Source organism: Cotesia glomerata, linkage group LG7, assembly GCF_020080835.1.
Source record: "Cotesia glomerata isolate CgM1 linkage group LG7, MPM_Cglom_v2.3, whole genome shotgun sequence".
Taxonomy (NCBI): Eukaryota; Metazoa; Arthropoda; class Insecta; order Hymenoptera; family Braconidae; genus Cotesia; species Cotesia glomerata.
In genome coordinates, this window is record NC_058164.1 from 4,826,646 (window position 1) to 4,854,377 (window position 27,732).

The 27,732-nt window shown below is 27.9% G+C and overlaps 2 protein-coding genes across 2 annotated transcripts; both read left to right on the forward strand.

Moving 5' to 3' along the window:
- Positions 1–667: 667 nt before the first annotated feature.
- LOC123269820 (sodium-dependent transporter bedraggled) lies at positions 668–27,017 on the forward strand. The gene is made up of 15 exons (XM_044735673.1): positions 668–954; positions 3,936–4,563; positions 7,349–8,446; positions 19,092–19,273; positions 19,356–19,572; positions 19,662–19,912; positions 20,349–20,572; positions 20,665–20,821; positions 20,901–21,181; positions 21,936–22,067; positions 24,326–24,553; positions 24,674–24,871; positions 25,018–25,065; positions 25,738–26,761; positions 26,958–27,017. Exons 2-14 carry the CDS (start codon positions 3,962–3,964, stop codon positions 26,707–26,709), a joined length of 4,590 nt encoding a protein of 1,529 aa, XP_044591608.1. The 5' UTR covers positions 668–954; positions 3,936–3,961; the 3' UTR covers positions 26,710–26,761; positions 26,958–27,017.
- On the forward strand, positions 22,218–24,102 carry LOC123269824 (TNF receptor-associated factor 5). The gene has a single exon (XM_044735681.1). It carries the CDS (start codon positions 22,438–22,440, stop codon positions 23,941–23,943), a length of 1,506 nt encoding a protein of 501 aa, XP_044591616.1. The 5' UTR covers positions 22,218–22,437; the 3' UTR covers positions 23,944–24,102.
- Positions 27,018–27,732: the final 715 nt, after the last annotated feature.

Sequence of the window (27,732 nt, forward strand, 5' to 3'; positions counted from 1 at the left end):
TCACCAGTACGTTCCACCTTCTCATACTAAATCGCTAGTCATACTCTTGTATATTTATTTGAATATTACAGACAATTTATTCCCTCTAGATCCAACAAATCCATTTCTTCACACTTTTACTTCTAGTCTCTCCCTCTTTCCAGCTCTTACTCATTCGGATTTTTTATCTATTTTGATGAACGCTGAATATATCTGACCTATTATAAATCGCCACCTCTTTCTCCGCAAAGTATTGTGTATGTGTGTCCTGTATTATCCTTGTCTTAATCATTCGCCACCAATAGATCACTAATTTGCCTCTTTCTCTCGGCTTTCTCTCTCTTTTTATCACGCTCTGTGTACTTTTCTTCCATTCCCCTTTTGAATGTGTGGTATAAAACTCACAAACATCCACATCTACATCTACATCCCCTCACTTACACACTCTTATTGTGTACACATACACTCATGTGAATGGGTGAATGCACGCGCTCCGAAAAGGCCCCATAGTCAAAGTCTCTCATTCTCGTTTAGTATCGCGGCGACTTGTTTCGTATTAATACTCAATATTTTACATGGTAAAAAACACCATAAAATGTACATACTGCTGTATTAATACTTGCTATTATTTATATTTTTATTTCAATAGTTAAAATTTTTATTTAAATAACTTATTAACTAAAAATAACTTGCCATTAATTTTAAATAAATTAGAAATGTTTTTAAATTAATATTTAGTGTGCTGTGCTATTGCCATTTCTTCTTTTATTTAAAACGACCTGCTTGCGGGTATCAAGTTCGCAGGATATTGTAAAGGATTTGTGCTACTTATTATGCACAAAGAAATAAGAATAAAAATATCATTTACCGTTTGTTAATTTTTACTGTTAAAATTGTTACTTTTCCGGTAAACTAACTAATAGTTTATAAAACGATGGATTACTTGCACGTACTTGAAGAATATATTATTTTTTGGTAAGTATTTTTTTTATTATTATTATATATTTTTTATGACAATGAAAATTAATTTAGCAGATATTTAATAATTTTAAGAATTGTTTTAACAAATAAATTATGTCAAAAAAAATGAAAAAAAAAATTGACATTTAGAAAATGAAAAAAATAAAAAATCCAATTTTTTAGAAATAATTTTTGGAGCAAATTATTTATTAAAAAAAAATCAAAAAATTGTAAAGCGACTGCTAACTTTAATGTCATAAAATGTTAGCAGTCACTTCAAAATTTTTTTTTATTTTATTTAACAAAAAAATTTGTTCTAAAAAATTATTTTTAAAAAATTGCGCTTTTTATTTTTTAAAATTTCTACATGGCAATTTTTTTTTATAATTTATTTGTTATAAAATTATTAAATATCTGCTAAATTAATTTTCATATATTTTTTATCAGAATAATTTATAAAAAATAATACTAAAAGTTTTTTTCTTATAAATTACCCTATTTATTTTTAAATAAAGATTTATCCGTATGTCTAGTTCTTTAATATGACAAGCATTATTTATTAGAACTTATTTTTTTTCATTATATAAAGTATTATATTGTTGACAAGTGAAAAATATTTTCACATACTTTCTCTAGTAAAGTTATTAAATATTAATATTTATTTTTATTTAATTAATTCATTTTAAATCCGGGTTTTATCTATTAAAGATAAATATTCTAAAGAAATGATATATTTTTTTTAAGTAATGCAGAGTTTTTTAATCAATTTAACAAGAGTTTTATTTATCATATTAAATTATGGATAGTTTATGCTCGAATACTATGTACAAGACAATAAGATGTAATGCAGATATTATATTTGCGCTCAGAAGTATAATGCAAGAAGAATAAAATGGCTGACCATGATTTATTGAAGCTAATTTTTATTTTTATTTATAGTTTTAATCGACAGAGTATGAATATATATACAGAGCGATATTATAAAGAGAGATTATCTGGACAATTTAAAAAAAGGTCATTGACTCATTGATGGCAAATACACGATTGAATTAATTTAATGATTAATTTTTTTTTTTAAATTTAGAAGTTTCAAATGAAATTTTATGATTTTACTGACATAGAAAAAAAAATTTTGCGGATTTTTTAGCGACAGGTTTCACTCCTGTGTAGTGGTCAGTGAAAAAATCAATGTCGAGGTAAATAAGTTTGTTGCCTACACGCATATATCATATATATATATTTATCGGGATACTCAGACGTTTATATAGATTTTATTTTAGTTTGTTTTGACAAACTCGACAGAAAATTTTAATCTTTTATTTACTTTTCAAATTTATTTATAATTTAAAAATTATCTAATATTTTTTTAACTCTTGAAAAAATAAATAATTTTACTGGGACTAATGGAAAAAAATATAAAATTTATGCCAGTAAATTTAGAGAGAAAAAATAAAGACTTATTATTTACAAATAAATAAATCCTATTATCTGAAAATTGTTTAGACAAATGTAAAATTGAAACCACGTGCAGGCATACCATCACCTTTTTTAACGATTTTATGAATCATCACAAAAAATAAGTACCCATGTATTATTATTGTTATTTTATATTAGAGTGTATTGTGAACTGTAGTTATATTGCCTGGGAGTTGAATAAGAATGTAACTCATTTGTATTGAACGTATACGTGAGTAGGCGTCAATGTACACCATTACACGCGGTCTGTAATCGATGAATCATACAAAACACTTATGTATATATTAGGGCTGGCCCTGTCCCCCGGCAAACAAATTAAATTCACTCGAAAACGACCCTATTGTCGAACACTGAATATTATTTGTCTGGTTTTTATAAGCACTTGTCACTTTTGGGGTGTAAGTTAGTTTTTTGTAATTATTTTACGGAAGAAATTATTTTACTTCAGAAAAACGCTAAAATTTATTGAGAAATATGTTGAAATTTAATTAATAAATTAATGATAGATGTAATATTTTTTAATAGATATTTTTTGGTGAATTTTCAAATTTTTTTTCATAAAATATATAAATTTATTTATTATTTTTTGTAATTTTTTTATTCATATTTTTTATATAAATTAATAAAAAGAATTAATTTAATTCAATAGAAGAAATCTTAAATATTTTTTTTAAATTTTAATTATAATTAAAAGACATTAAAAATATATAAAATGTATGAAATTATAAAAAATATATAAATTTATTTATTTTTTAATTTTTTTAATTATATTTTTTATATAAATTAATAAAAAATTTAATTTAATTCAAAAGAAGAAATCTTAAATAATTTTTTTTTTTTAGTTTTAATTTTATAATTTTAGTTTAATTATTTAAAAGACATTAAAAATATATAAAATGTATGAATTTATAAAAAATATATAAAATTATTTATTATTTTTTAATTTTTTTAATTATATTTTTTATATAAATTTATAAAAAAAATTAATTTAATCCAAAAGAAAAAATCTTGAATAATTTTTATTTTATCAATGGATTTTATTTCTCATATATTTTTGATATATTTTAACGATATTTAAAACATATAAAGTGTATATACAAAAATCGACAAAAAATTAAATTTAGAATTTTATATTTTACACCATACAAAATTTATCTTAAAATTTTATATTAAATATTAAAACTTATTAAAACTTAATATTAATTAATTTCATAGAAAAAAATTAACTAACTCTTAAAGATAATAAATACATTGAAATAAAATCGATAAAAATATTATTTATTAATTAAATAACAGTCAATAATAAATGCTAATGACATTGGTACGTATTTAATAACTATTGTGTTATAAATTATCACTTGAATGTCAACCGAGCGTTAGGCTTCGATTAACGTCTGCTCAATACGCCGCGTACAATAAGTGCGTAAGCATACATTAGAATTAAAAATAAAAATAGTAAGTTAAAATTCCGGAGTCGTAAAAAAACCAATTAAACAATTTAATTTTTACTTTATTTTCAGAGGTGATTAATATCTCGAGCAGCAGAATGGCGTCGAGCGATCGGAAAGAAGAAGAAGACTTAATAGACTTGGACGGACGAGCTTGCGTGTCAGTTGTCCCTGTACCCGAGACAGTGACCTCAGAAGAGCATCTTCTAGATGTCTGTCCACCACAGCTCGAGCAAAAGCTGTCTCTAACGCGGGAACACAAACTAATTCGCCAGCACTGCGACAACGGAGATGTCCTTGTGACCCTGGGACACGATCAAGTGGTCCCTGTGAGGAAGAGGATCGACGTTGTCTCCTCGGAGACGATTAAAAGAATCCGCGTCATTACTAAAAATCTCGAGCCTGTTATTAAGGCGAGTCAACAGCAGATTCGACGCTCCAGCGAGAGTGAAAATAATAACGAGTTTAATGGTCCAAGGACTCATCTCGGGGATGACGAATCAACATCGGGTCTTGATGTTAATAATGTGGGAATAAAAGCGCCCGATGGAAATGAATTATCTAGAGGAAATGGAGAAAAAATTGAAGATAAAAAATTGTGGGCTAGAAATTCTGATGGATTACTTAATGAGTTTAATAGTGAGCCTTCAACATCCAATCATCAGATTCTACCAACTCATTCCAAGTCATCCTCTATCGGGTACAGTATTAAATATATTGTTTTTATTTCTTCTTTTATACACGGAAAAAATTTATTAGAAGAACAAGCAACCTTGCAGTCACTATGTGACTGCCGTGACTTGTGAACTATAAATAAATAAAATTTTGCTTTATTAAATAATGACTTTTGTTGAATTGCACTGTACTTTCTTAACTATTGACATTTTAAAAATATAAGCTCATTCCGACGTTACACTCATCAAGAGCTTTCATTTGAGTACCCACATGCATTATGATATATTTTTCATATTTACATATATAAATATATGAAAAATTGATGTTGGTACTCAAATGAAAGCTCTTGATGAGCGTAACATCAGGATGAGCTTATATCTTTAAAATTATCATTAGTTGACAAGATATCAATGTCAGTTCTTAATTATTGACATTTTTAAAGATATAAGCTCATCCTAATGTTACACTCATCAAGAGCTTTCATTTGAGTACCCACATGCATTTTTATATATTTTTCATATATACATATATATGATATATATATATATATATATATATATATATATATATATATATATATATAAATATATGAAAAATTGATGTGGGTATTCAAATGAAAGGTCTCGATGAGTGTAACATCAGGATGAGCTTATATCTTCAAAAATATCATTAGTTGACAAGATATCAATGTCAGTTCTTAATTATTGACATTTTTAAAGATATAAGCTCATCCTAATGTTACACTCATCAAGAGCTTTCATTTGAGTACCCACATGCATTTTTATATATTTTTCATATATACATATATATGATATATATATAAATATATGAAAAATTGATGTGGGTATTCAAATGAAAGGTCTCGATGAGTGTAACATCAGGATGAGCTTATATCTTCAAAAATATCATTAGTTGACAAGATATCAATGTCAGTTCTTAATTATTAACATTTTTAAAGATATAAGCTCATACTAATGTTACACTCATCAAGAGCTTTCATTTGAGTACCCACATACATTTTGATATAATTTTCATATATACATATATATGATATATATAAATATATGAAAAATTGATGTGGGTACTCAAATGAAAGGTCTTGATCAGTGTAATGTCAGGATGAACTTATATCTTTAAAAATGTCAATAGTTCAGAAGATACAAGGTCATTTAACATGACAAGTTTTTAATTTCAAAGTGAAGAAAAGTATTTCTTTGGGTTGTGTTTCTATTGATTAAAGGAAGCTATATTTATTTTTTTCGTGTATGTTTATATTTATTTTTACTTGTACTGATGTACATATAAGAGTTTATATTGCGGTAATTTAATGACAAGTTTTTTGCTACTTTATTTATTGATAAGTACCATTAAAATTAATGACGCGTTAGTGTATTTTTAATGTTCTGCATGCAGGTTCATTGCACGGAAGTTTATCGTTCGACAGATGGTACTGTTAGATTTTTTTTTAATGTTATTTAATTATGTTTACTCTGTTTGTAGAAACATTACAGCAAAGAGTTTGGTCAGAATGTAAAAATAAATTTTTCTAGCTTAAATTATTGAGCTATGATTTGAGTAATAAAAATGAATTTCGCGATTTATTGATAGATTGAAGTGACCTCGTCGGTTAACTAGTCGTTATTTTGTGATAAGAATATTTAAATTACTCAATTTTAATGATTTAAAATAAATTTCTTTTTACATGAATAGTTGTAATATTTTATAAATTAAAAGAAATGTGTTTTGAAATAATTGATGAACTACTTTGTTAAAACTTTTTAACAATGGAAGTAGTTTATTTCCTGTTGGTCTATTTTTAGTCGGTTGATATGTCTTAAAAAAATAGTTTTTATCACAGTTTATTTTGCAAGGCAATGCGGGGTTTATCTTTGATATGTTAAAGAGTTATTAAAGTAATTTATTTATTATATTAGAAAAAAAAATTTAAGTTTTTTTGTCTTCCAAATTTAAATATAATATAAAATTTTTGCTAAATTATTACTTTAAGTGAAATTTATATTGTGTTATACAATTACTTCATTAATTTATTCTTAGAATTTTTTTTTTTATAATTTAGTTATTTTAAATTAGCCTTGAATATTTATTATATAAATTTCTTCTTAGAAAATTAATAATAAATTAATTAACAACTTATGTGATACTTGTCATTAAATTATATAACAATAATGTTTAAAAATTCTATACACAAGTTATTATCTATATTATTAAGAGAATAAGAAAAATTTTGTGTCATTGCAAAGGTCTTGATTTGAATTTGCGCCTTTTCAAGGTTTCATATCATTCTCACTAGTAATCAATTTATGATGATAAGTATTTAGGCTGCATTCGAAAATTCTCTATCTCTAGATACTTAATTAAGAAATTACCTTTTATCTTGTTAACTATTGACATTTTTAAAGATATAAGCTCATCCCGACGTTACACTCATCAAGACCTTTCATTTGAGTACCCACATCAATTTTTCATATATTTATATATATTATATATATGTATATATGAAAAATATATCAAAATGCATGTGGGTACTCAAATGAAAGGTCTTGATAAGTGTAACATCGGGATGAGCTTATATCTTAAAAAACGTCAATAGTTAAGAAAGTACAGTGCAATTTAACAAAAGTCATAATTTAATAAAGCAAAATTTTCTTTATTTATAGTTTACAAATCACGGCAGTCACATAGTGACTGCAAGGTTGCTAGTTATAATAATTATAATTATTTTATTGAAAAGCTTGAAAATTAATAATGATAATAAACAAAATAATAATAATAAAATTAATATTTTAAAGGCATTCATCAGAAGTATTAGCATCAGGATCATCATCAGAGTGTTCAGAAGTAGATTGGTCGTGGGTAGAAGAACTAGAGCGTCAACGTTCGCTATCAATGCAATCACGTCGCCCGAAGTCGTTAATCTCAATGTACACTCCCACTTCAGTAGCCCCAATAGACTCGTCGGGCACTACCAGTTTACCAACACCACTAACAGCATTAGAGAGTCCATCCTCACCAGCAGTAGCAGCAGGTGTGACTGTTACCTACACTCAGGAGAGAACCCAGAGCCAGAAACGCATGCGTTCCTCCACGGGGCCAGTCGCCTCCAGCGATGGCCATTCAAACAGCAGTATCACCATGCCCGTCGACTCGACGCCGGCTAAATCGATAACCTCTACCCTGGTCACTGCGGACACTCTTCCCGAGGACTTCTCCATCAGCCGCGACTTAAACTTCCTGGACAATGGCACGTCGACTTCCACCGCGGTTTCAACTTCCACATCCACCACGTCAAACTCAACTCCTCTGTCCTTCGAGTTGGACCAGATCGACCACGAGGACGCGGGGATTCCCATCAACAATTCTCCCGCCAGCAGCTCGTCCTGGATGCGGGCCTCGATGCGCAGACTTCGGCATCTTCGTCTTCCCCAAGGATCCACCAGACAGAGAACTCACCGACCGCTGACTGTCGACGCCATCGAGTCCTCTTCATTCACCACGACTTCAACCTCTTCCTCGGCTTCCTCTTCTTCAGCTTCGTCATCCAGGCCCATTTCCGCGCCAAATTCCCTCCCAGACATCGCGTTAATTGCTCCGGAAATTCTGGCTGCTCACACCAATTCAAATCCCGGAAACTCAAACTCTAATTTGAGACCCTCCAGTGCTCCAGTCGCCGTAGGAAGGACTAATAATTCTCTGACACCAAGAACCAGAGGAAGAAGAACCGCTAACCGTTCGCGAGGCAATAACAGTGTCGCTGATAGATCTTGTCGGCGTAATAGTAACAGGAATAATTCTGTTAATAATTGTGCTAATGGTGATAATAGTGATAATGTTAATAATATTACGAGAATAAACTCTCCCCAGCGTACGAGCTCTACTCCGTCCAGACGGTGAGTTTAATTCAATATTCTCCATTGACAATATTAACAAGATTACATTTTTTTTTCTGATTGAATTACTGCACTGATAAAAAGATTTATCAAATATTAATAGTTTAATTTATTTGAAGAAAATTATTAAATTTTTCGACGGTATAATTAACACTTTGTCTAACTCCTTATTTTTTAGAGGGTGATTTTTTAACATTTTGATGTAGTAATAATCCAATTATAAATCATTTGAATTATTCAAACCTAAATATTATTTCTTTATTAGATATTAATGATATTAAATGATTTTTTAAAGTGATAATAAATTTTGAACTAATTGTTTTTTTCGTACAAATAGAAGATTCTCTAAAATGGAGTTAGACAATTTGCTAATTAGAACGTCAATTTTTTAACATTTAATAAATATTTATTTGAGAGGAAAGTACAATGCTTTTTAATTATTCGTACCAGTCAAGAATTTTACGGAAAATAGAAACATCAAAAATTCGAAAAACAGCAAAATCTTGGTGTATTTTTAAAATTAAAGAATAATCGATCAAAAATAACTGTACAACTTCCTGGAGCAGTGGTCACAGGAAAATCAATCAATTTTTAGTTATCTTTTTGTATTTTAAATTCCTTAGAACTTATTTTGTACACTGAAAAAAAATTTAATTTGAATCAAGATGAAAATTCTTGAACCAAGAAAATGATTTTGAACAGTTTCCTTGTCTTGAATCAAGAAAAATTTCTTGGTTTAAGAATTTTTCTACTCAAATGAAGATGAAATTCTTCAAAATTATTTGCTTGATTCAAATAAATTTTTTCTTTGTATGATTACTACGTTTTTAATCGCCTTTCTTATAAATTTTAAGAATTTATAGCTGTAAATATTTGTAGAGATGTCCAAAATTAAAGATATCTAAATTTACCGGTCTATTCTTAGATATATCAATTTTTTAAGTTAACGAATAATTAAGACTACTTTTTTACATTTCTAAACTTTCAATTGCCTCTTTATTGATTTATCTAAATTTATTCTTTTCCATTTTTTGAAATATCTGTCATTTTACTTATTTGCTTTATGGTTTGTCTACACAGTAAAAAATTTTTCGTCATTTTGTAGAGTGTTAAAATTTGTGTGTTGAATATTACACTCTAGTATGTAGAATTTAACATTCTAGTGTGTTAAATTATTAAATCAACACATGAGAATGTTAAATTCTACACACTAGAGTGTAATATTCAACACACAAATTTTAACACTCTACAAAATGACGAAAAATTTTTTACTGTGTAATTTCATAGATATTTTATTTTTAAATTTTACAATTTTATGCTTATCTTTTTTAAAACAATTCCAATTTTTTTGGTAACTAAATTTTTACATACCTTTATTATTATCGAAATTTTAAATCATCCTTTTTTAGACAAATAATTTTTTTATTATTTCCAATATAATATTTATATAAATTCTTTACTTAGAGCTTTCCAAATTTTGATGTTTCCATTTTCCGTAAAATTGTTCACCGGTACGAATAATCGAAAAGCATTGTACATTTATTAATAGTTAATAAGTATTTATTAACAGTTTAACAAATTTTTATTAAATTCTATGATGTTAAAAAATAATTTATTAACAGTTAATAAAGCTTATTAAATATAAACAAATCCTTCTATAAGTGTGAAGGAAAAAAGTTTTATTTATTAAAGATTTATCATTTCTTCATATATAGATTTAATTATTTAATTAAGAAATAATCTGTTAGTCACAAAAAACCGGCAGTTTGTGTTTTTGTACTCATTGTTTCCCGAGGAATTTAAATACCGAGTTTTTATTTAAATTTATAAAAATTTATATTATAAACAAACGGCATATGAGAAAACACCGGCGTGCATTGTCTTCGTCTCCTTTCGCGTTCAAGATTATTATGTTTATGCATGCAGACGGTATATATATGCAGTGCCGTTAATCGTTCGCGTTTCGACGCACTGTACTGTACTGTACTCCACTCAGTATAAATGTATATATGTATATATGTACATATTAAACGTAGGCGGTCAATATTTTTTCTTCAAGTTAAGTGTAATTGTGATTTATATTTTTATTTTCATTCCATCTCGGTTGAGGATTCCATTCCACACAAGAAATCTGTGTTGCGGTTCTTCGCTTCAGAGAACTTGCAGTTTTCTGGATTACATTTTCTTCCTTATTTTCTACTGCTCTATTATATGATATTACATTAATTATTATTTTTTAATTACTTTGCCTTTATGCAACTCCTGATAAAATCAGTGAATTTTTAAAACAATTTTAGTTTAATTAAACAAACTCTAAAAGATTGAAACTTTAAATCCTTTACTGATAGAAGGATTTGTTTATAGTTAAAAATATTTGTTAATATTTAACAAATCATTTATTAGAAGCCATTTTTTAGTCCTTAACAAATATTTTTTAGTATTTAAAAAAATTTATTAATATTTAATAAATTGATGTCAGATTTATTAAATACAAACAAATTATTTTAAATACTAAGAAATATTTGTTTAATACTAAAAAGTGCTCTCTAATAAATGATTTGTTAATTATTAACAAATATTATTTAATGTAAATAAATCCTTCTATCAGTGTTTATTCAAATTTTTCTTCTTTATGATTTTATTCTACATTATAAATTATAAATATATGATGTATTATAATATATGATGTAGGTAGAAACCATATGTCAAAAATATTTCTCCATACGGGCTGTTTCACCGCGCACCGTTACGCAACATAATTTTTTCTTTATTTCAATTGTTATACTGCAGCGCAGCCCTGTTTGAAGTTTAAATTAATTTTTTCTTCACTTATCATTTCATCATGACTTTAAAATCTAAATTACGGTGAATGCCTTGAAATTATATCACCATAATATTATTATAAGTAGTATAACATACACCGGTGACTGTGAAGGCTTCTTGAGAAGGTTTGTTCTCATCATCTCAAGCCGGATGTAGTGAGTCGCTCTTGTTAGCTATTTTATAAAATCCACTTTCTTTTTTCATCTCTTTGAATATTAAGAATAATTAATAATAGAGTTTAGAAAATATTAATATAAATATTCTGGTATTTTTTTTTATATTGTGCAAGACAGCAGGTGAATAAGCGCTTTATCATTAATTACTGGATAATTATTTTTCCGTGAATACTGACATAACAGTTTGTTAACTGTTAATAAAATTGTTTATTCAAAAAATTTTTATTTAGTTAATAAAAATTAGTAATTTTCTTTTCTTTTTATAAAAAATTTTATTATTTTATTTTTTATCTAATTAACAAATATTAATAAATTTTATTTTATAAATCATTTTTTTAATAAATAAAATTTATTAAACGTTAAAAAGTCTTCCTATGAATAAAAACTAAGATGAAAAATTTAATTTGGCTCAAAATAAAAAATTTTCAATAAAAGAAATCATTAAATAATTTTATGATTTTGTTAAATTAAAAATTATTATTTTTATTGATTTAAATAAATTTAACTTAACTCAAAAATTTTTCTACATTAAAAATCATCAATTTTTTCTGATTTTTTTAGTTAAAATTTTTTTTTTTTTACTAAACTAAATTTTTTTAATTAAAAACAAAGCCAAAATAAAATTTATAATTTTTTTTTAAATATTACCCATAAAATTAACATTCCTATTTATCTCGCGCTTTATACGCGTCAATGATTTAATTACTCAGGGTCGATTGAACGACTTTACTACTAACTCTAAATAAACCATTTAATTAGCCAGCGTTTACTTAAAAAACAAATTAAAACAAACGAAAAGACCTCAAGAATATAACTAGAGCTATAAAAAATGATTTCCTACTTAATTCCGGGTAAAAAATTTAATTTAATCGCCTATAATTATTTAAACCACATTCCGTGATACAAAGTATCTCTTCCACAAATAAAGTACCTGAATATTCATTAAATCCCATGTTACGTTATAATAGAAGTTAGCATTTTACTATTACATCGACGTGTTATATGTACTGCTGATGGTATTGATTGTTCTTTACTTGGCTCGGCCTAACCGGTGGTCAGCCTGGTACAATTGCAGTTAAGTTACTGAGATATACGTTTGAGGGCATCCGATAGGGGTGATATATCGTGACGATGCGACCTTGCAGCGGTTTCAATGTCACATATTATTCCAAATAACTTTCACGTTATTATTTATTCTACACTTAACTTTAGAGAATTTTAATCTTTACGCTTATCTTAGTACTTTACTTGGCTCAAATTAACTGATAACGGGATATTTATCACCGTACCCGCATTCCTACATTATTATTTTATTTTCTATGTATACGTGATGCATTACACGACGACACGAGTTTCTTTTTACTCTATCCGGACTTTCTCTCTCTAGCTGCTTTTTTCGTTGAAATAATGCGATTAGACTAGTATAGTGCCCAGAGCGCGTAGCTCCGGTTTTTAAAATGAATCCATTACTTGCAAGAAACAATGCTTCGAGCGAAGTATTTTACGTAGCACGTGCATCTACATAACTACGTTAATTGTCAGGATGCGCTTTTATTATTTTCTAAATATTTTTATTAAATGTGTCGCTGACAGGAAGAAATTTTTTCTTCATTCTTTTTAAAATAACATTTTTTATTTTTAATTAATCTTACAAAATTACGAAACAATTTTACGCTGATGAAAAAAATAAAGAAAATTTTGCTTTATTAAATAATGACTTTTGTTAAATTGCACTGTACTTTTTTAACTATTGACGTTTTTGAAGATATAAGCTCATCCCGATGTTACACTCATCAAGAGCTTTCATTTGAGTACCCACATGCATTTTTGATATATTTTTCATATATACATATATATAATATATATAAATATATGAAAAATTGATCTGGGTACTTAAATGAAAGGTCTTGATGAGTGTAACATCAGAATGAGCTTATATCTTTAAAAATGTCAATATTTAACAAAATATAAGGTCATTTCTTAATTATTGATATTTTTAAAGATATAAGCTCGTCCCGATGTTACACTCATCAAGAGCTTTCATTTGAGTACCCACATGTATTTTGATATATTTTTCATATATACATATCATATATATATATATATATATATATATATATATAGCATATATATATATATATATATATATATATATATATATATATATATAATATATATAAATATATGAAAACTTGATGTGGGTACTCAAATGAAAGGTCTTGATGAGTAGTAACCTCGGGATGAGATTATATTTTTCAAAATATCGTTAGTTGACAAGATAGCAATGTCAGTTCTTAATTATTGATATTTTTAAAGATATAAGCTCATCCCGATGTTACACTCATCAAGAGCTTTCATTTGAGTACCCACATGTATTTTGATATATTTTTCATATATACATATATGTAATATATATAAATATATGAAAAATTGATGTGGGTACTTAAATGAAAGGTCTTGATGAGTGTAACATCGGGATGAGCTTATATCTTTAAAAATGTCAATAATTCACGAGGTACAAGGTCATTTCTTAGTAATGTATCTAGAGATAGAGCATTTTTGAATGCAGCCTAAATACTTATCATCATAAATTGACTATTGGTAATTTTATGATATAAATATACTGGTCACAAAATTTTGCTTATTCTTTTTATAATATAGATTAAAATAATATAAATTTTTCAAAAGAAACTTTAAAAAAACACGGAGAAAAGTAATTTTTTAATTTTTGCGAGAAAAAAATTTTCAATGAAATATTTTTGTGATTAATTCAAGTAACCTTGTATTAATAATCCGTAAAAAAAATCCTTGCAATCCTGGGAGTCCTTGAGGGAAGAATAAATAGGAAGAGTGAATTTAATAAGCACAAGTTGCACCAAAGGATGACGAAAGTCTATTTTATCTTGGCAAAAAGCAACCGGGGATGCATGAGTGTGTGGATGATGTGAGCAATGTTTATCATGATGTTCACCACTCATCCTCAGAGGTATTTGCAAGATATATGTATAAACTGCATCGACTCGCCAATTTACCTCTTTATGTATCTAGACTCCTGATACCCTCACTGCAGCGGTGTTGCACAAAGCGCTGCACATGCTCCCCCACTTTGTTTCCGTTCCTCCGCATGTCTGACTCTCGGCCAATACACTCCTCCCTCTGCTCAAGCCCAGCTGCAATTCTTGAGTGTGTTGTGTTGCATGTGAGCCAATACATGCAAGAGCTTCCCATGCACTAATATAGACTGGCCACTGCACTCTGCACTGTCATTGTATTAAAGTCTGATATATAGAAGACTATATTGATAGCTCTATACAACATGTGCTCTTGCTCACGTATGCACTGTGTACTCGATTTTATAGTGTACAGGGAGTTGTCAATGCAACTATGCAACGACCGTCTAAGTTGTAATCAATTGCATCGTGTCGGTTTATACGGTTTATATTTTATATTTTATTTTATTCTATCTTTTTTTTTTATTTTTTAAAAAAATATTTTTCTATAAAATTCTTTTTTTTTTAATAAAAATTTTTTATAAAATATATTTACTAATATAATTTGTTAATTCTTAATAAATCAGATTATTTAAAAAAATTTTTATTTTTATTTCTATTTTAATAAAAATTATTTATTTTAATTAAAAAAAAATTATTATTTTTATTTTAATTTTAAAAAAATAATTTTTTTTTAATTTTAATCAAAATTTTTTGGGAAGAAAATTATATTTTATATTAAAAAAAAAATAATAATAATAAATTTACCTGATCTATTAGAATTTTTTTTATCTATTCAAGTTATAACGTCATAAAAATGTCTCAATAAAATTTCGTCACTCATTCTTTAGTCAATGACGCAAATAAATTTATCAGTTAAAAAATATTTAATAAAACTCGAATATTAAAAAATTTTTCTATAATCTGTACTTGAAATTTTATTGAAACTTCGAAAACTTAAAATTCAATAGAAGTTTTTATTAAGAATATTAATAAAGAAATAAATTTTAGATTAAATTATTCTCTGAGTTATGAAACAATTTTTTTTTTTTTTAAATCAAATTTCAATCGAAAAAGTGGAAAGAAATAATTCTTTAGGTCAATTTTTAATGAAACTAAATTAAACCCAAAAGATTGAATAAATTTTTATTAAAATTAAAATTTTTTTAAAATTCTAACTCCAAAAAAAAACTTTAAATAAAAAAATTCTCCAAAACATAACAATAAAAATTCTTTATCTCAACAAACAAACAAAATTGTGCAAATATTTATCGACTAACAAACCCAATTGTTTTATCATAAAAAAAACATAAATTTAATGAAAAAAAAAAAAAAAAAAATCATCAATCCTTAGTCACTTTATTCTCTGAAGAATTATCAGCGTCGGTGGCCATAAACTTAATATTCCTTGCACAATAATTTACCGACAATAAAAATCAAAATTTTTCGGAAAAAAATAAACAACTCAGTCTCACGTGACTTGCAGCTTACAGTTATACCTGCTGCAAGTTCAGCCGGTAGACGATGAGTAGTTTAGTGTATGTTTAGTTATACGTGTGGTGACCACCAAGGCCTAGAAGGCGGTAGTCCAAGTAAAGCCACCAGCTATATCACACGCGTTAAATCGCCTCAGTAGTCGCGAGTAAAGAGTTAAGTTAAGCATAAACATCAAGTGTACTGCTACGGTATACGGTACTGTTTAATCTAACGGGACCAGTGGATTTTTACAAATTTATATTCATCTCTTAATCTGCTGCTCCAACTATACTAATAATTAATAATAACAATAATAAATAATTCAAATTAGTTACACGAATTAATTACATCAAATAATTGACAGCTTTTTTTTTACGATCAATTTTCCGTCTGTGCGCTCGAAACACGCGTGTCAACAGTCTATTTATTGCAACAATAAAGTTTATTTTAATTGCAATTATGTAATTTAATAACTCTTGTAATAAATATTTATGTGACATAAAAATAATTGTAAATTGCTCTAAGTTGAATTAAAATTAAAATTAAAAGGCTAATTAATTTTAAATTTTAAATTTGAATGTAGTGACTTGAGGAAGAAATGAATTAACAATTACTTCATCAATACGGCACAAGTGTACGCCGGACTCGAGTAAAATAAAACATGGACAAGTGTCAATAAGTACAATCGGGCTTTAACTTGTTCGTGTATTAAATATATATAAATATGTGGATAAATTCCCGAGTATAGATATAGATAACATGCAATGAATAAAGTGAATAAAATAAATAAAGTGAATAAAAATATTGTACATGTGTGGTACAATTATTATTGTTGTTATTAAGTAAGGAGTTAAGTCTTAACTTGACGCGCTCGGAAAATCGCGGTATCAGGCAAACACGAGGCGTGTGAGTAAAGAGGTGATATTTCCGCGCGTTTTTCCGACGTCGCGGCTTCTATAGATATATATATATATATATATATATATATATTATTGTTATTATATATATATTTTATATATATGTGGGGATTATTGCTGGTAAGACTCAACTACCCGATGCGACTTTTCGAATACATAGTTCGAGTACAGAGTGCATGTATAATGTATAGAAGGCTATCACGGGTATATACTTGTTCATATATATAAGTATGATATGATATGATGAACTACAACAACGCGACAATATGCAGGGGGTACTTTTACTATAGCCAGAGAAGACAACGGCCAAGGTACCTTTTTGAAGTTCACGATTTTTTTTTAGAAAAAAAATTCTTTACTTTATTTTTTTTGGCTTTGTTTTTGGGAAGAATAGAATTCTTAGTGGATAATTAAGTGGTAATTTACGTAAAAAAATATATGGTATTGTTTTGAAACAATTGTAATTTATACAATAGTTTTCTTTTTAAATTTACTTTTGTTTTTTTTAACAATTGTACTAATATTAATTGTAAATATTGTGGGATTAATTTATTTAAAGAAGAAATATACTTTTTTAAAGTGTAATAATCATAGTAATAATAATTTAAATTAAATTAAATAAATAAATAATTTATAAAAATATATTATAAATGATTTTTGAAAATTAGTTTAGTTTTTTTATAAAATTGCAAATAATTAAAAATATATTTTTTAATTTAAAATTTAGAGATAAATTTTTTTTTCTACTAGCCAATTGTTATAAATTGCAATTCATACTTTAAAATCCGTCATATTAAAAAAAAAAGTTTTTTAGCATGAAATTAATTTATCTAAAGAAGAAATAAATTTTTCAGGTGTCAAAAACCTCAGTGTAATAATAAATTGATATTTAAACTTAATTAATTACAAAATACAATAAAAATTTAGTTACATCTGGTACTTAAACATCGATAAGTAAAGCACTTGTTAATATATTGCAAATATATTTGATAGTGATTAATTGCTTTAAAATTTACTCTTAGTCGCGAGCCGATTGCGGTGTAATAACAGCTCTTATTACTCGTTATTGTTTCTATCCTTGATAAATGCCGTTTTGTTGTTACTTATTTATTTTTCAATTTTTCTTATATAAACCGCGTTACATCTAACCGTGGAGGTCAAATGTTTGTAACAGATTTGCAATTTATATACTTTAATTGATACTTTTTATAGTGTAGTATATTGACCTGATTAGTCGATTTATTTTCGCGACAATGATTTCAAACAGGTATCAACCTTTAATTGACCTTGGACATCTAAATAAATAAATAAATGTAAGATAAAATAATATAATTATTGTTGAGGTATTCAGTGTTTAGTAAGTTTTTTCTGATAATAATTATCTATATCGTACCACTTTTTACAGTGACGGTTCTACGAGCTATTAAGTATTACGTGATGTTTTTCGAGATTAAGTAATCGATTAGTTATTATTATTATAATCAGTGAATATTTTTAAATAATTCATTTTTTTGGCTGAAAAGTTGTTTAATGTGAGTTGATACAATGCATGGAATAATTATTAAGCCGAGGTTGTTAGACCTTGATCGTTCTATATACTAGTACGGGCAGAAATTTTTTTTTTAAATTCATTAATTATTTATGAATCTTAATTAGGCGTCAGTTGATGACGAACACGTAATTTTAAGAAACAAAAAAAATTTTTTTTATTTTATTCAGACTCAAAATATAAAAAAATTTTTTTCAAAAGGATTTTAAAATTAATAATTATTAATTTTACTTACATCAACTGTTTATTGTTTTATTGTCATGTTTTTTTTTAATTAATAATTTAAAAAAAATTTAATCTTATTTTTAAATAAAACAAATTAATAAAATATTTATTAAAAAAAATTAATAAAAATAAAATTTATAAATATTTATTGCGCGCAGTAGCCCTATCGGATCCGGCTCTTGCTTACCAAAGCATTGGACCGGGTTCGAGTCCGGCGTACACCAATGAATATTTTCAATATTTAAGTGTATTATTCTGCTCAGCCCAAAAAATAAAACGAGTTCCAATCTCAAAAGTTTACCCCCTACTGTAGTCGCTCATGACCTTAGTAGTTTATGCGACTTTAATACAAATTAAAAAAAAAAAAAAAAAAAAAAAAAAAAATATTTATTAAAAAAAATTATTAAAAAAATTAATGAAAATAAAATTAATAAATATTTATTTAAAAAATTAATAAAAAATTTATTGAATTAAAAAAATGAATTTTAGTTGCGATAGACAAAGAGATGGATCGCGAAGAAATGGAAGTGGAGGAAATGAAGATGAAGAAAGTGAAGAAAATCCATTGGGAAAATGGCCACATGCGCTTAGTCCAGCATTGGCTTGTCTCGGTTGTACCCTTGGATTATTCAACATTAGCCGATTTTCAATCCTCAGTGTTCAATTTGGAGGTCAGTATTCTTCACAATTAAAAATAATTATTAATGTTTTAATAAATTGATGATTAATTAAACTGACACCTTTATATTGCAGCGAATTTCATCGTACAATTCTTAGTACTGTCATTAGTACTGGGAATTCCCCTGCTAACGTTACAAGTGTGCCTTGGCCAACGTCTGGCTGCTGGAGCAGTCGACATGTGGAAGATATCTCCAGTTTTTCACGGAGTTGGCATTGCTTTATTAGTAGCGCATGCCCTTATCGGTATTTACAGTATTATAGGAGTTTCTTGGATGTTTGTATACTTCAGGTAACTTATAATTATCTAACTTCCAATAGAATGCTTCTTCATTTCTGCAAATTAATTATTTACAACTCTTACCTTTTTTCTTCTTCCAGGGACTCTTTTATCACCAAACAAGATAGATATCGATGGGCAGAGCCATTTTTTCTTTACCGCGAAGATACGAAGCCGATGAATTTGTCAGTTTCGTACAAACTTCACGAGACGGTGCCTGATTACTTCAGTGGAGTAGTCTTGCAGCGGCATCATTTAAATGAACCCAGTCCTGGAATTGTTACGCTCAAGTTCCAAGTGGCATTCAATCTCGCGGTTGTTTGGATGATTGTATTTGTCTCTTTAAGTAAAGGTACAATTTTTCATTTATATCTTCAATTATTTTTTAATCTTTTCTTCTATTTTTTTTTAATAAAAAAAATTTTTATTTTTCTTAATAAAAAAAAAAAATTTTATTTTTTTCAATAAAAAAATATTTATTTTTTTTAATAAAAAAAAATTTTATTTTTCTTAATAAAAAAAAAAAATTTTATTTTTTTCAATAAAAAAATATTTATTTTTTTTAATAAAAAAAAAATTTTTCATTTTTTTTAATAAAAAAATTTTTCATTTTTTAATAAAAAATTTTATTTTTCTTAATAAAAAAAAAAAATTTTATTTTTTTCAATAAAAAAATATTTATTTTTTTTAATAAAAAAAAAATTTTTCATTTTTTTTAATAAAAAAATTTTTTTATTTTTTTTTTTTGATAAAAAATATTTTTAATTATTGTTTTTAATTTTTTTTAGGACTAAGATCGTATGGAAAAGTTGTATATGTATTTACATTGGTACCAGTTTTCGGTACATTGATACTTTGCACAAAATTACTCGGCCTCACACCTCCGGGTACGATTAATCAGCTGTTTCCAGCCACTGTTTGGAGCGAATTTTTTATAAACAGCAAATCTTGGATCGCAGCTTCTTCTGAAGTTTTTTTAACATGGGGAGTATTAGGCGCTGCTGCTATGCAGGTAAATAACTTGTTCATTTTTCATTATACAAATTAATCTTAGAAGATTCTAATTGTAATTGTAATTATAAACTTTATAATTTAATTTATTAGATAGCAGCGCACAATAAATACAAGAATCTTCTTCAAAGAGATACCAGCCTAGTAATTGTGTTAACGATTGTTGTGCTACTTTTATCAGCATTTCTGGCTAATACGTGTGTACAAATCTTGAGATATCATGGATACACGTACACGACTAGTTCTTTTGGTAATTTAAAATTTTTAAATTAAGTAAATTAATTCAAAGTATCAATAATTGGAGTTATTATTGGTGTAATTGTTTGCAGAGAAAATATCCAGCTACGTATTTATGCGGCCAATTAATCAAGCACCGCCTCCAGGTTATGGTAATACACCTGAGAGGTTCATGTCCCACGCGTCATTTCTTCTTGGACAGCGGACAATAAAACCAGGCGCTGATCTTACTGCTGAATCTGGGTATCAGAGTCTTAGGTTGTCTACAGAACTAGTACCTGCGACCCTAGCTCTTCTTGGGGCTGAACAAGTCTCTCCTTTTTGGGCTGTTTTATTTTATTTTATTCTTATTCTTTTTGGAATCGCACAACAGGTAATTATTTTCTTAATTTTAATAATAATAATAATTTAAAAAATTTTAAATTGCACTGTACTGTTTTAATTATTGACGTTTTTAATGATATGAGCTCATTCCGATGTTACACTCATCAAGAGCTTTCATTTGAGTACCCACATGCATTTTGATATATTTTTCATATATACATATATATAATATATATAAATATATGAAAAATTGATGTGGGTATTCAAATAAAAGGTCTCGATGAGTGTAACAACGGGATGAGCTTATATCTTTAAAAATGTCAATAGCTCGTATATTTTTCATATATTCATTTATATAATATATATTTTAGAGATATAAGCTCATCCTGATGTTACACTCATCAAGAGCTTTCATTTGAGTACCCACATCAATTTTGATATATTTTTCATATATACATATATATATATATATATATATAATATATATATAGCAGCAGCACGCAGCTATATATATGCTATATATATATATATATATATAATATATATAAATATATGAAAAATTGATGTGGATACTCAAATGAAAGGTCTCGATGAGTGTAACATCGGAATGAGCTTATATCTTCAAAAACGTCAATAGTTCACAAGATAAAAGGTCATTTCTTAATTATGTATCTAAAGATAGAGCATTTTCGAGTTAAAAAATACCGATTTTATCATATGACTATCCTGGAGACAAAATTTTTCTTATTCTCTTAATAATATAGATAATAATTATAAAAATAATAATAATAATTAATTTTCAGTTAGCAATATGGCATTGTGTAATAACGGGAATAATGGCAATAAATGCAAAAATGATGAAGCTATGGGAAACAACAATAACATTCTTCAGTTGTGCTTGCGCTTACATTCTCGGTCTACCAATGGCGACAGAGGTAAGAAGAAAACTTAATTATAAAAAATTTACTATTCGTATTTAAACAAAAAAAATTCATATATTTGAAACTGAGCAAATAAAATGATTCAGGAAGATAAAAATGTTATCTTACAATCTCTTATCATTTTATTGTTGTTATCAGTGTAAAACAATTTTAATCAGTCCGTAAATGCACATATCATGACGACAACGATCGCTTAGAGTTTAGTTACATAAAACAAAATTTATGTGTATATATATATCAGTAAATAACAACGTCTGTATAAATATTATATCAATACGCGATCGAATCAATAAATTTACCTGGTACAAGCATTAAAAACCAAAAGAACAACTAAAAGATATTCAGTTGCGCGTTGCTAGATAAAATGAACAACACAATAGACTTCAGTCCTTCAAGCTCGTCACACCAGAGTATTGCCAATTGTTATTACTGCAATGACGCGGTTGATTACGAATATTTGCACAAACATGTTAAAACGTGTGGTGAAATTTTAGAAGAGTGTTCTTGTGGTGATTTTGTCCCGCGAAAGAATAAAATTATTCATCGAGAACAGTGCCAGTTAAATTTAACTTCCGGAGAAATTTATCAGGCTGTTAATTCAATGAGTGCAGCGTTGAAAGACGAAGAAAACTCGCGGAAGAAATCAGAGGACCAGCTTGTGTTTATGATCAGACAATTGGAGGACAATGTGGAGTACGTCACCAAGTTGATGGACAATTTGTGGAAGAATGTGATGGAGGAGTCGTGTCAAGAAATGGCGCGACACCGCCAGCAGCAGTTTTACTTAATGAACATCGACAAAAAGTTGAACAATTTGGAAGAAATATTGAACGGAGTTAAAGAGAGAACCAGTAAAAATTTCCAAGCACTCGCTTATAGGCTGGATGTCATCCAGGGTGCAATTACCGACAACCAGCAGCGAGAGCTGGACAATTTAAACTGTGAAATTAGGATGGAAAAATTAGAAAGCGAGCTGAAGGATCTGAAGACTTTTGTCGCCAAGGAGAGCATTTTGATCAGCGACATTTGGGATGATCACAAGCAGCAGATAAACTGCATAAAGCACCAGCTGGACTTGCGGCTAACTGAAGTAAAAGACAGCGAGCGTAAATTGCAGTCAGTGAATGATAAGATAGATTTATTGATCGAGGAGCTCAAGTGCCACAGCGAGTGCATTGATAAGCATGAAATGGTTACCAAGTCGCTGAAATTCCAGCTAAACAGCACCATCAAGCGTCTTGAGGAGCTGATGCTTTCAAATTTGGTGCAGAAAAATTTGTTGTCTTCTTACAACGCGGTTGGCAATTTAAATTACTTCAAGAACAGCAGGGAAGAAATAGTCACTGCAATTCCTATTACGCATGGAAGACTTTTATGGCGGATTGACAATTATTGTGAGAAAATGATCGAAGCTAAGGAACACGAGGCCGTTGTTAACAGCCCGACGTTTTTTAGTAGAGAATACGGTTATTTGTTGAAAATGGAGTTGTATTTGAACGGAAGAGACAGGTGGAAAGACAGGAACATCATTGGGTGCCTCAAAGTCGTCGAAGGCCCTTGGGATCCCTTATTAGAGTGGCCTTGTACTCTCCGAGCACGTGTCACACTTCGTGATCAAGATAATTCGGGGAATAATGTTAAAAAAATTGTCAAGACCAAAGCGACTAGACTGAAGGATTGTAATAAGTCTTTACGTGGGACAGTTGGCGATTGTGATTGTAATGTAGACTCGGCTATTGATATGTTCATTCCTCACACGGTTTTAAATAGACATAATGGATTTACTAAAAATAATTTGTTGTTCCTTGATATACAAATTACTGAACTACAAAGCAATCTATCAGCTTCTACGTCGGCTTTAGATAAATAGTTTTTAGGGTTTACTTCTGTTGCTATTTATAATTATTGTGTAATCTATCTTTTGCAAATGTACGTTTGTATTAACAGTACTGATAAATTTAAGACTTTTTTTTTTTTTTATTTACTCGGCCTAAGTGATACCGAAAATAACCGACGGATTATTATGTCATGTTAAATAATAAAATTAAATTTATTTGTGCTGAAATTTATGAAAAAATATTAATACTGAAGTTAACTGACAATTGTTATTGTTATTTTTATTTTCACATGTGGAATTTTTTTTATAGTAATTTTAATGGATAAAATTATAAAAAAATTTCTAGTCTGTTAACTTCAGTGCAATAAAAATTGAGCAAATTTTACCTGAAATTTAATTATTTCTTCTTTTCCAGTGGGGTATCTACGTAGTGTATTATTTAGACTACACAATTGGTGGTGGTTGGTGGATAATTATTCTGTACCTCGTGCAAGTTGGCGCAGTCTTTGGAGTGAGAGGAAGGCCTCACACTGGAGAAGCTGTTGTTGCTGAATTATTTTCACCGACTGGAAGATGTCTCAAACATTGGGCGGGTCCGCTGCTGTATTTTACCTGGAATGTCATACTACCAATTATGTTGATGGTAAATATTTTGTATTGTCTTGTAAAACACTGCCAATGTGATACAAATAAAATCATTGTTATTATTATTTTTTATTGTCTTGCTTGATAATTTACTCTTCAATAATTTATTTATTTGCAGGTATTGAGTATCACTTTGTTCCGGAGTAGCAACTTCCGAGAGCTCTACTCTTATAGAAGAAATGGGAAAGATTACTGGGCAGTATGGTCTAGGCAACTAGGAGCTGCTATGCAGTTAATTCCAATTTTAATTATTCCTGCTGTTGCTATCATACAGACTTGTCGGTATTTGAACAATGGACCACCAGATATTTTTGATGTAAGTTTGTATAATCGGAAAATGTAAATAGTATTAGATTTATTTTGTTTTATTTTTTTTTTATTAGAGTTGAAAGTAGAAAATTTTTAGAATTTTGATGTTTAAATAACTGTAAGACATTAATTTTTGTTATGCTAACAAATTAGACTGAACAAACGGAGACGAATGATCATTGTGAACATTGTAATGGCAATGTAAGTTCTTTACTCTCCAGTTTATAAAATTTCTTTCATTTTATTTATTTAAAAAAATTTTTAATGGGTAGTATAATTATTTAAAAATATTACTAGTGTTTTAAATAAATTTTTCTAAAATTTTTAATTAATTAAAATAATTTCTTGAATTTAAATTAACTAAAATAATTTTTTATTATTTAATTAAATAAATTTTATTTTTAAAATTTTCAATTATTTAAAATAATTAAAAATAATTTTAATTAATTTAAAATTTTCAATTATTTAAAATAATTAAAAATAATTTTAATTGATTTTTATACTTGGTTTTAAATTAATTTTCCTAAAATTTTAAATTAATTAAAATAACTTTTTTTTTAATTTGAATTAATTAAAAAAAATTTTTTTTCAATTGAATTATTAAAATTTTCAATTATTTAAAACAATAAAAAAAAAAATGAGAATTAATTTTTATATTTTGTTTTAAATTAATTTTCCTAAAATTTTAAATTAATTAAAAAAAATTTTTTTTTAATTTAAGTATTAAAATTTTCAATTATTTAAAATAATGTAAAAAAAAATTTAGTTAATTTTTATACTTTGTTTTAAAATCATTTTTTTAAGTTTTTTAAGAGTTATTTCTTCTCTATTCCATCAAAAATAATTAAAAAATCTAACAAAATTTTTTTACAGAGAATCCAATTGCTCTACCGCCCATCTCTGGAGCCGGAAAGTGCTCGAAGAAGACTAACCCAGCTACGTAATAACACGACAACAAGTATCCACCACGACACAACAGGAATTCTCCCAACAACCTCAGATGTCCCCTTCGAAGACCCTCCACCAAAGTACACGCCACCGCCAAGTTACACAACAGCAACGGGAGCGCGAATAGCAAAAATGTTGCGTCAAAGTTTCCGTCAAAGCGTCAGAAGAATAGCATCAGTCTTAGGAGAAAGCAGCGTTGCACGTGCGAGACCAGCTTTGCAGCCTCCACCACCTGACTACGCGACCGTCTTAGTAGAAATGAATCACACGATCGTGCCGCGAGACGTCCCAGTGATTCACACCATAGAATCGCGCCCGGACGTAGCTGATGTTGGTCCTGTAAGTCATCGCCACAGCCACAGCCACAGCCACAGCCACAGTGGTCCTATTATGGACATAAGAATTGGCTCGCAGACTCTGGACCGAGTTTCGCGAAACACTTTCGACAGATGTCCCGTCGAGAGGACTCACTCGACGATAGATCGGAATCGCAGGCGCCTCCACAATACCGGATCCTCGAACCTGACCGCTGCTGACGTCGCTAATTTATTGAGGAGCAGCATCAGAAGAGGAACCAACAAAACTCACCAGACACTGCAGAGGAGCTCGCTGCTCAATCATCAACCAGCTCCACCGATCAATGCTGCGTCCATTGAAAATCTCGTCACTGCCGCCGCGCCGATCGGCCAGGACTCCTTAGTCTTTAATAAACCTCTAGTCTCTGAACACCGTGTTGATAGTAATGATGATAATGGTAATAATGTTGATAATGATATTAATATTGATAATGATAGTAATGAAGATGATAATTACCAAGACAATGAAGAAATTAATGACGTTGACGTCAATATTGATGTAGACGATGTTGAAAAAGATAAGACTGTACAAATGGAGTAACTCCGTTTTTTGTTTAAATTTATTATAATAATAAAGTTAGCCGACATTTTTTATTTTATTTTACTTAATTTATTAAATTATAACTAAATATTTTTTAAAAATTGCACTTATAGTTTTTGAAATTTTCAACAAATGAAAAAATTTTTTTGTAATAATTCTTTAATATAAATAATCATAAAATTTTTTAGATGTCGGCTAACTTTACTTTCATAGATTTATTATAATAATAAAGTTAGCCGACACTTTTCATTTTTTGATTTTGTTTAATTTATTAAATTAGAACTAAAAAATTTTTAATTGCACTTACAGTTTCCCAAGCGGCACAAAAATTTTTTTGGTAATATTTTGTTGAATTTAAGTTGACAGTTATTAATTTTTAATTTCTTGTTAAATAAAATTTACCAAAAAGTCAAGCTTGGGTTTTTAAATTTTTTACAAATGAAATAAAAAAAAAAATTTTGTTTGTAATAATTTTTTCAACAAACAAAATTATAAAAATTTTTAAATGTCGGCTGACTTTATTGTCATAGATTTATTGTGATATAATTCGCAACACTTGTATAAACATTGTAAAATTTGGTTATGATTTTTTTAATAATTGCTTAGTTATTTATCTAGTTTATTCCAATAGGAAGCGAATTGTATAGTTTTTTTTATTGTAGCTGTAATTATTATTGATGAAAGTCAAGGATTGATTTTTTTGAAGAAGAAGAAGAAGAAGAAATGTATGATTTTACGGCAATAAAAGAACGCATTTTTGGTAGCAATATAAGAAATTCTGTGAATATGTGTTCGGAAGCATTTTATATATTTATGTACGACACCTTAATGCCTTATCATTGAAGATGAATGTCAGTGAGCAAGAGAAAATGATTTGGATTTAGCAAATGATTAGGATTTTATTCTAGTGTAATAAATACGTAATTTGGAGCATATTAATAATCGGCGCGTGCATTAAACAACCATCCGTCCAAAAATTTATAGGTTATGAAGAAGATGATATTAATTTCTTTGAGTTACGCA